The sequence below is a fragment of the Belonocnema kinseyi genome, chromosome 4 (genome assembly GCF_010883055.1).
Source record: "Belonocnema kinseyi isolate 2016_QV_RU_SX_M_011 chromosome 4, B_treatae_v1, whole genome shotgun sequence".
NCBI classification, from domain to species: Eukaryota; Metazoa; Arthropoda; class Insecta; order Hymenoptera; family Cynipidae; genus Belonocnema; species Belonocnema kinseyi.
The window spans coordinates 61,795,551-61,806,768 of record NC_046660.1 but is presented as its reverse complement, the minus strand read 5'-3'; the positions used below and the strand labels follow the sequence as shown (position 1 = coordinate 61,806,768).

Here is an 11,218-nt window from a genome sequence, read left to right as displayed (position 1 = left end):
GAGAGGGAAAGTATTCTAGTTGCATTGTGGTATATTTTTTCAGCAAAACCGAATTACAGATTCGCCTTTTGAGCGCAACTTACGAGCCCCTTTTGGAAAATTTGCCACTGGTGATCAAAGAATGCGCTGAGAGTGAAGAATGCATGGATATCATCAATGACCCAGAGCACATTCTGGATGGAGTTCGTCTAGTTTGGTCATTGTTAAAACATCCCAGCGATGTCATTAAGAGAAACGCTTGCTATGCCCTGGTTCCTTGTATAAAATTCGCCAAAGATTCACCAGAGATGGTTCGAGCTTTTGTAGGAGGATTGGAACTCACAGTTAGTCTTCTCGAAAGTGACAATACTCAAGTTCTCAGTGCCGTTTGTGCGACGATTGCTGCAATTGCCACCGATCCCGAAAATCTTGGAATTTTGACTGACCATGGTGTTGTCAAAAAACTGGCAGACCTTGTCAATACTGTAATTTATATATATTTCTTATTTTAAATATTAAATAGTGTTAATTATCGGTCTATTATTGTTTGAGAAATGAGAAAAAAATCTACCTCTGTCCGGATTTGAACTACGAACGCGACTATGCATGACGTTTTGTGGCAGGTCATTTCTTGTTTCTACTATATCAAATGGTGACGTGGATGTGAATCTCTTTACGTTTTGAAGCTTGTTTTAAATGAATATTTCAGTCAGAACTGTTACTTTAATTTACCTTTCCTAACTAATTGTCTATTCTAGTCTCTGTATTTGAATCAGTTAAAATTAAACTGATTAAATTAAGGGCATGCAATCTTATTAATTTTTTATTTGTAATGTAACTGAGAACAGGGTCTTAAAGCCCTAGCTTAAATAGAATGAATAAAATTGCATTATTCAAGCAAAATAAAAACTCAAATAGGCCAGACAGATGCACAATGGGGAAAAATGACGAAAAAATGTTCAAAATACTATTCCGGCTACGATTTTGAATCGATTTCAAAATTTTTTTTCAAGTTAAAAAGCTATTATACATTCTTAAAAGGCCATAATTTTAGGATATCCTATTAATTAAATACACATTCTCGAATGAAGCACAAACACAAACATTAAAAAAAGTAAAACTATTTTTATTATTGTGACTTAATTTTTTTTAACAAATGCGCTTCGTTTGAATTTAAATCGATCTTCATTTTATAATCGTGATTTTTATTAACAAATCTTATAAACAAATGCACAGTTTGAGCAATATAATAACACCGAAGTGTATTAATTTAATATTGCCTAGCAAAATAATGCATGTTTAACAAAAAAGGACTTGAAATTCTTAAAAATTGCTCAAACTGTGCATTTATTTATAAATATTTTAATAACAATCACGGTTATTTAATAAAAATATAATATACTAAAGCATAAGTGGGTGAAAAATACGTTTTAGACAAAAATTACCTCAAACACTGAAAAATTGTTCAAACTGGGCATTTGTTTATATGTCATGAAATAGGAATATAGTTTAATCAAATATCACCTTCAAGCCTAACAAACTACGTTAAAAAAAGTAACAGAAAACCTTAAAAATTGCTCAAACCGCGCATTTTTTTATAAAACTTGTTTATAACAAACATAATGTTTTCGTAAAATGACAATATCGTTTACTTACTTCCTAAAAATCCAAAACCAAAAACCATTCATTTCAACTGACAAAACAGTCGTTTTAACAGATGAATCAGTCAATATTTCTTACTAAATCAGTCACTTGAAATTACTGATTTTCTATCAATAGCATGCTTTGATTGAAAAATCAGTAATTTGAACTCACAGAACAGTAATTTAAACAGATTAATCAGTCAATATTGCTTGCTGAATCAATGATTCACTACAAATATTTAAATTACATCCTATAGCATACTTTTACTGAAAAATAAGTAATTTCGACTGACAAATACTCGTTTTAACGGATGAATTAGTCAATATTTCTTACTGAATCAGTTACTTGAAACGACTGATTTTGTTTGAATGGCATGCCTTAACTGCAAACTCAGTAATCTCAGCTGACAAAACAGTCGTCTAAACATATCAATCAGTCAATATTACTTATTGAATTAATCAGTCACTTGAAATGACTGCTTTTTAGTCAATAGCATGCTTCGATTGAAAAATCAGTAATTTGTACTTAATGAAAAACAATTTCAACAGATTAATCAGCCAATATTGCTTTGCTAAATCAATCAGTCTCTTCAAATGATTGATTTTCAGTCATACTTTGACTGAAAAACCAGTAATTTAGACTGACGAAATACTCGTTTTAACACATCAGTTAGTCAATATTTCTTACTAAATAAGTTACTTGAAACGACTGATTTTCTTTGAATAGCATGCCTTGACTAAAAAATCAGTAATTCCCGCTGACAAAACAGTCGTCTGAACATATTAATCAGTCAATATTGCACTGAAAAATCAGTAATTTGGAATTACTGAACAATAATTTTAATATATTAATCAGTCAATATTGTTTGCTGAAACAATAAGTCACTTTTAATTACTGATTTCCAGCCTATAGCAAGCTTTGACTAAAAAATTAGTAATTTAGACTGACAAAATACAGTTACGTATACGCTTTAACAGATGAATTAGTAAACATTTCTTACTAAATCAGTCACTTGAAATGACTTATTTTCTGTCAATAGCATGTTTTGACTGAAAAATCAGTAGTCTCTACTTTTAAATTACTCATTTTAGCTATGACTAATTTTCAGTAAATGGCCTGCTTTGACTAAAAAATCAATAATTCAGCCGAATGAATCATCAGTCACTTGAAATGACTGATTTTCAGTCAATATAAGTGACTTATTTGTCTATTTAAATTACTGTTCTGTCAGTTCAGATTACTGATTTTTCAGTCTAGTAACAAAATAATTAAAAATTTATTTTTATATATTATATGAATAATACAGTTTAAAAATAATATTCAAAAACTTTTTTTTCATTAATAATTTAAATATTGTATGATATATAACCATAAGTGACTTTTTTCTCAAATAATGTTATGGATTAGATCAATAAAAATGAATGATTTAAAAAGTGAAAGCTACTGATCAAAATATTACAAATAAATTATTTAATCAGTGAATGTTACAATTTGGATAATTTAAAAGTGCTATTTAAATTTGTGAAAGATACTGAGTAGATTATTCTAAATAAACGATTTCATCAGAAAAATTACAGATTGGATCTTTCATAATGGCTGATTTCATCAGTGGGTCAAATTGACTAACTCAAACAATTACTTTTGAATTATTTGTCAGCCAGGAATTTCGCATTATCTGAATCAGTCAAAATTGAAATAAAATAAATTATTTTTTACTGATTCAAAATCAGAGTGTATTTCTAATTTATTATTGTTATTATCAAAAAACAGCGAATTTTCTTTTATTGAGCCAATGTAGCTCAGGCACTTAGACGCTTGGACTTCATGTTCGAGGTTCAGGGTTCGGTCCCTGAGCATGGTACCTCTTATTTCTATATTTTTATATAATTTTCATTAATATTATTGATATTTTTAATAGGAGGATGAGAATCTACGTGCAAATTTAACTCTGGCAATTGCATTCTGTTGTGAATGGGGACAGAACAATCACGAATTTGGAAAACTAAATGCTGTAGCACCGCTGGTTAATTATTTATCGAGCAAAAACAAAAATGTTTTGAAGGGAGTTTGCATTGCTTTTTATCACTTAAGCAAGGAGCCTTTAAATTGTATCACCATGCACACGTGTGGGGTTGTTAAGGTAATTTTATTGCTTTTTAAAATCATTTTTTCATTTCTAAAAAATAAGCTAAATATTTAAAGACTTTTTGAAAAAAATTTCAATTATTCTCTTGTGTGTATTTTATTTTTTATCATGTATTTATAATTTACTTTAATTTCACCATTAGTTAAAAATTTATCTGTTTTCGGTTTGAAAATTAATTTTTTTTATGGCAAAGTTAAAGATTCTATTTTTTGTTGAAAATTTATATTTTTATTTGAAAATCGATATTTTTAATTTTATATTGATCTTTTATAATTGAACTTCAAAAATTTTGTTAAAAATTCGTCTTATTGGTTGAATTAAACTGTTATGAATATTATTTATATTATTATTAACTATTATGCATATTGAAGAGAATATTAAACTCCTTTGTTGAAAATTAATTATTTTCTTAAATAAAGATTTATTTCTTCGTCTGAAAATTGAACTATTTTGTTGAAATATCTTTCTTTTGTGGCAAATAAATTTTTTTATTCGAAAAATAAAAATATCCCATTTTCTGTTGAAAATTGATCTTACTTAGTTGAAAATTCCACTATTTGTTTAAATATTTCATTTTTTTGATTGAAAAAGAATCATTTTGGTAGAAAATCTCTCTTTTTTGTTAAAAATTAAATTTTTTTAAATTTTTGTCAAGAATTTAACCATTTAGTTCAAAGCGCTTTTTCGGTTAAAAATAAATTTTTCAACTACAAATTTAAATTTTTTATTTTTTTTTTTAATTGATGTTTTTTAGTTAAAAATTTATTTTTTGATTTAAAGTTCAACTATTTAGTTAAAAATTCCTCTTTTTTATTGACGATTCAAGTATTTTGTTACAACTTTTTTTTTGTACGAGATTAATTTTTTTAGCTTAAAATTTTTCTACTTCATTTTTTGTTAAAAATTGATATTTTAAATTAATTATTGATCTTTTTTAGTTAATAATTCATGTATTTTTCGAAAACTCTTTTTATTTGACAAAAATTTGTTTTCATATTCACCTTTTTGTTGAAAAGTCAACTATTTGTGATAACATTTTTTTTAAACTAAAAATGTAACTAATTAATTTTTGGTTGAATTTCATATTTTTAATTGCGAATTTATCTTTGTTAGTTAAGAATTTGTTTATTTTGTTAAATTTTTTTTATTTTATAGTAACTTAATCTTTTTGTTTAAATAATTGTATTTTTGGTTGAAAATTCAATTATTTGATTAAAAACTCATCTATTTTGGATGAAGATTCAACTACCTTGATTAAATCTCTATTCTTTTTGTTAAAAATTACTATTTTTTAACTAGAAATTTAACTACTTCATTTTATATTAAATTATTTTGTAACAATTCGTTTGTTTTTGTTTGACAATTAGTTTCTTAAACAAAAAGTTAAGTACATAATATATATATATAATATATATATAAATATATAAAGTTAAAATTTTAAATTTTTAATTGAAAATTCAACAATTTTGTTGCGAAATTCGTATTTTTTATTTAAGTAAACTGTTTCTAAAGAAATTTTATGGCTTATTTTAGTTAACAATTTAATTATTTGGTTAAAAATTTATTTTCTTGTTTATGGATTCAACTATTTCATTTAAAAATCTTTTTTTCGATCGAAAATAATTTTTTTTAGCTGAAAAATTAATTATTCTATTTTTGGTTCAAATTATATTTTTTAAATTTCAAACTGATATTTTTTGGTTGAAAATTCGTCATTTTTATTGAAGGTTTAACTATTTGGTTAAAAATTCCTCTGTTTTGGTTGACGATTCAAGTTTTTTTCTTTTAAAAATTGTTTTTTTTTTTTGGTTAAGAATTAATTTTTTAACTGAAATTCTATCCAATTTCTATTCGTTTGAAAATTGATATTTTAAATTGAAAATTTATCTTTTTTAGTTGAAAATCCATGCATTTTTTAAAATTCATTTTATTTGACAGGGAACTAATCTTTTTGGTTAAATCTTTTTAGTTGAAAAGTCAACTATTTGGTTAAAAATTCATCTTATTTTTGGTTGAAGATTTATATTTTCAATTAGAAATCAATTTCTATTTTTAGTAGAAAATTAATCTATTTAGTTGAAAAATCGTCTTTTTCGTAATAATTTATTTCTCTTATTTAAAAATATAACTATATTTGTTTAAAAAGTCAACTATTTGGTTAAAAATTCAGCTTTTTTTAATAAGGATTTAAATATTTTGTTTAAATTAAATTTTTTTCATTAAAAATTTAACTAGTCATTTTTACTTGAAAATTCTTCTATTTTTTTGAAAACTCCTTTTCTCTGGTTTCAAATTAAAATTGATCTTTTTTTTTAGCACAAAATTGATCTATATTGTTAAAAAAATTTGTTTAATAGTAAATTAATTGTTAGAAACAAAAAGTCAACTATTTTGTTTAAAAGTTCATCTGTTTTTGATGTAGAGTCAACAATTTTATTTAAATCTCGCTTTTTTCTTTGGAAATCTATTCAATACAACTGGAAATTCATTTTTTTTGTTTGTTAAAAATTCATTTTTTGTTTGAAAACTTCGCTTTTTCTTTGTAACTTATTTCTCTCGATTAAAGATTTGACTATTCGATTACAAATTTTGCTGTTTTGATTCTAGATTCAAGTATTATGTTTAACAATTCATTTCTTTATAATTATTTTTTTTTGTCTGCAAAGTTAAATATTCCATTTTTTATTAAAAATTGTTCTTTTCAAGATGAACATTCAACTTTTTTGTAGAAATTGTCTTTTCTGGCAGAATTAAACTGTGTTTTTACAAATTATGATTTTTTTGTCGAAAATTCTACTATTTGTTTAAAAATTCATGATTTGGTTAGAAAAATGTCCTTTTTTGATTAAACTGTTTCGAATAAAAAATTATGATTTATTTTTGGTTTTAAATCCAAATATTTGGTTAAAAATTCGTCTTTTTGGTTGAGGATTGAACTATTTTGTTTAAAACCCTTTTTTTCGGTTGAACAAAATTAATTTTTTCCATTTTCAGTTCAAATTATATACTTTAAAATTAAAATTGAACTTTTTTAGTTGAAAATTCATCTTTTTGATCAAAAGTTTAACTAATTGTTTAAAAATTTCTGTTTTAGTTGATGATTAATTTTTTTTGTTCAAATATCGTTTTTTATTTAAAAAATTATTTTTTAGTTAAAAATTCATCTTTTTCATAGAATTTTCTGTTTTGGCTGACGATTCAAGTTTTTTTGTTTGAAAATTGTTTTTTTTTCTTGTAGAAAATTAAATTTTGTTAAATTAAAGTTTAGTATTCATCTTTTTGGTTAAAGAATGTACTATTTAGTTTAAAAGTGGTCTATTTCTGTTAAAAAATGCTGATTTTTTTGTTGTAAATTTAACTATTGATTTAAAAATTCATGTACTCTGTAATTTATAATTTATCATTTATTTTTAAAAATTATTTTTTTGTAGCACGTTCTTCGTTTGGTTGGTTCAGAAGATCCTGAAGTTCAAATAGCAGCAGCCACCACAATTCGACATATCCGAAAATTGGCCATCTCCGCTGAGAAATTCCACTACAAAGAAATGTATGTTGATAATTTTTTTTCTTTATATAAATTTTTTTCCAAAAATGTATAAATTGAGCTAAAATAGCCCAGAAAATCTGAAAAAATCCAGTTTTTCTTCATTTACTTCAAAGTTATTAGTTATATTACAAAATTGTTTAAATGAAAATTTAAAATATGTTTTAAATGTATATTTTTGAATGATTAATTTTTGTATTGAAAAAACCATTCTCGAAAAAAATTTGAAAAGTATGGAAAAAGTAAAAAATTTATTTTTTATTTTCAAACAGCAGTGGGCATTTTAAGTTTTATTTGCCAGAGAACTTCGTGAAAAATTTAATAAATATTTTTTTACAAAATTCTCATGAAAATCAATTAATAATTACTTAACTACAGTGGTTTTAATAATTTTCTATTTTTACTACAGTAAATTTTTACAAAAAAAATTTGGTTTGCATCCCTACAATAAATAGTACTGTCTTGCATTTTTTGATACATTGTTGCATATTTTTGTATTTCGTTGCAGTTTTATTATTTTGCAAAAATATGTACAAGAATTTAACATTTTTGCATCTCAAAAGTTGTATTTTTCGATCTCCAAAAATATCTGCAATTTTTTTTGTTATTCATTGTATTTATTTTTATTTTACTGTAAAAATGGTTATATTTTTTCGCCATTTTTGTAAAAGAAATTTTCACCCTTAATTGAAAAGAAGCTCTTCATTTTTTTTTAAATTAATCTTTTGTGGAATTTTGGTGAACAAAAAAAATGCCTGATTAAAGTTTTTAACATTCGAAAATCGTGATTTATATTTTTTATAAAGTTCACTATTAAGTAAAATTATAAATGCCTACTGATTTTTAAAAATATCAAAAAAAGTGGCAGAAATCTTACAAAACAAGTTTTTTGACGAAATTTTATAAAGTTTCTTTTAGTTAATAAGGAAAGGTAAAATTTTTCCTTGGAATTTTTTTTGTCATCTTTGTTTTTAGAGTTTAAAGTCCATTACATAAAAAAACCTGAATTTTTTTCAAAAAATGGCTAGTATGGGCAATATTTTCAATAATTTGTATGCGATTATACTGAAATATTATATGAATTATTGCAGAAAGTAGAGAAACTTTAATGAATAAATTGAATAAAAAAATTCGAATTTTTAATAAAATAGTTCAATTCCCAACAACAAAAACTTAATTTTCCACCGAAAGTTTCATTTTTAACAAAAAAGATAAAATTTTAACAAAGAAAATTAATATCTTCTTAAATGGGCAAATTTTGAAAAAATTAAATAAATTTTCAACCAAATATTTAAATTTTTAGTTGAAACAATTAATTTTCAACATTAAATTTTAAATTATGAAGAAAAAGTGTAATATTTTATACTTTAACCAAAAAGCATTTAAATTAAAAATAAAAAACAGTATCATTTAACCAATAACGATAAATTTTTAACAAACCACTTGAATTTTCAACTAAAACAGATGAGCTTCTAACTAAACAGTTGCATTGTTAACGAAAAAAATTAATTTTTTACGAAAAAGAAGAATTTTCAACAAGTTACATAAATTTTCAACCAAAAAAGACAAATTTTTAACATAGCACATGAATTTTCTACCAAAAATGACCAATTTTCAACAAAAAATAGAATAGTTAATTTGTCATTAAAAAATAATTTTGAATTTAAGAAACGAATTTTCTATAAAAGAGTAGAATTTTCAACCAGAAAATATCAATTTTCAACTAAACAAAAAACAAACTAATTTTAAACTAAAATGATGAATTATCAACTTAAACTATTAATTTTCAACTAAAGAAATGATTTTTCAACAATTTAATCAAATTCAACTTTGGAACAAATTTTCAAGCCAAAAATATGTCCAAAATTTTGGAATTTTGTATCGCAGTTATTCGCATCGAGCCAGTATTTCTACACATTGCAATAATTCTTTTAATATTGTTAAATTATTTATTGCTATACTGATTTTTCGATAATTTTCTACGGCTTGAAAAAGGATCCAAAATAATTATTGAAAATATTTATTGTAATTTAATAATTAAAATTTTTTATTAAAAACATTATCGTAATATTCTGTTTTCAGCAATACACTACAGGAAGCAGATTTTCTTCAATAATTACAAAAAAATCATCATCTGCAATTAAAATATGTATCTATGTACACAGATTTAAAAAATAAAAGTAGTAAGAAATTGAGTATAGTACTCCTTCTATTGTTTGATATGAAATTAAAATACTATTTTTCTTTTTGAAGATTTTGAAAGTTTCAAGATAATAAAGTTTTTGTCTTAAGATTCCAAGAAAAACATAAATTATTAATATTATTATTTTTGAAAAATTAATTTAAAGAAAAAAATGTTAAAGATTTAAAAAGATTTTGCAAGATTATATTATCTCAGAAAAAAATCCAATAAGTTTAAAAGTAATTAGAAGGTCTGAAGGGATACGAAAATAATTTTATTTAAAACAAAATTCAGATTTTTGAAAATTTAAAATAATAAATTTAGAAGCTTTTTAAGGATTTTTAAAGGTTTCCAGAGATGGAGTTTCTTCAGCTTTTTTGAGAAATTTAAAAGTTTTTTTATTTATTGTTTTAAGAGAATATTTAAAAACATTTTAGAACATTCCAAAAGATTTCCAAAATTGTCAAAAAAGAATTTGGAAGATTTGAAGGTAATTTTTTTTAATTGTGCAGAATTTTTAAAATATTTTAGGAAAAATTTGAATAATTTTAAGATATTTATAAGTTTTTAAAACATTTCAAGAGTAACAAATAATTTCAAACGCATTCAAACAAAAGTATTTTTTTAAAGAATTTGAAAGGTTTCAAGGTAATAAAACAATTTTTTACGATTTTTTAGGTATATTGAAAGTATTTTTTTATAATCAAAAACTAATTCAAAGACAATATTTATTAAATTAGAAAACATTTCAAAAGATTTCCGAATTTGTCAAAAATGAATTCGAAAGATTTTTAATACTATTTTAGAAATAATTCGAGTTAGTTTAAAATATATTTAGAAATCATGGGAATTTTAAATAGGTTAACAATATTTTTAAACATTGAAAGTTTTTCGAAAATTTATAAAAAATTCTTAAATTTTTCCCAATTTCCAGTGAGCACAAAATTTGGCGACGTCTTTACGACATAGTTACGACATCTTTACGACAGGTTTACGACATCTTTACGACAGCTTTACGACAACTTTACGACTTCCTATGTCCATGTCGTTAAGGCATCTTTACGATATCGAAAATATGTCGTATGATCTAACGATGTCTTTAGGATATCGTCGTAAAGATGTCGTCGTAAAGATGTCGTAACGATGTCGCAAAGACGTCGCCAAATTTTGTGCCCACTGGGTTGTCAAAAAGTCATATATTTTAAGCCCATCATATTTTTCCTAAAATTTTTAAACGGAAATTAAATTAAATTAAATTAAAAATTCGTTTAAATTTTTCAGCTGCATTTTCGACATATCTGAAATTTTCAAAATAACAAATAGTGAATCGAAATTTTTATTTTGTGATAAAAATGTTATTTTTCCTTGAAATTATAATATGCCATAATTTATTTCCTCATTCTAGACTAAAAATATTTTTTTATTGCAAAATTCAAAAATTTTATTGAAAAATCGTCTTTTGGTCTGAAAATTTATATATTTTGGTAGAAATTTAATCTTTTTCCATTCAAATTGCGAATGTTCGATTTGAAATTAAAATCTTTTTTGGTTGAGAATTCAACTATTTTATTGAAAATTTATCTCTTCAGATATATTTTTAAAACTTTTGTTGATAAAATGATAATTTGTTGTTATAATACCAACTCTTATATGTTTCGTTGAGAACTATTCGTCTTTTTGGTTGCAAATTTAACTTCTAGCTTAAAAGTGAAACAAATTTAAT

General features: G+C 23.6%; 1 protein-coding gene across 1 annotated transcript in view; it reads left to right on the top strand.

Moving 5' to 3' along the window:
• Nucleotides 1–9,469, top strand: part of LOC117171203 (armadillo repeat-containing protein gudu) — a 28,781-nt gene extending 19,312 nt beyond the window's left edge. The window contains exons 7-10 of the mRNA XM_033358284.1: nt 60–464; nt 3,542–3,763; nt 7,201–7,316; nt 9,396–9,469. Of these exons, the coding sequence (XP_033214175.1) occupies nt 60–464; nt 3,542–3,763; nt 7,201–7,316; nt 9,396–9,429 (777 nt within the window). The 3' untranslated portion in view covers nt 9,430–9,469. The remainder of the gene's footprint in view (nt 1–59; nt 465–3,541; nt 3,764–7,200; nt 7,317–9,395) is intronic.
• Nucleotides 9,470–11,218: the final 1,749 nt, after the last annotated feature.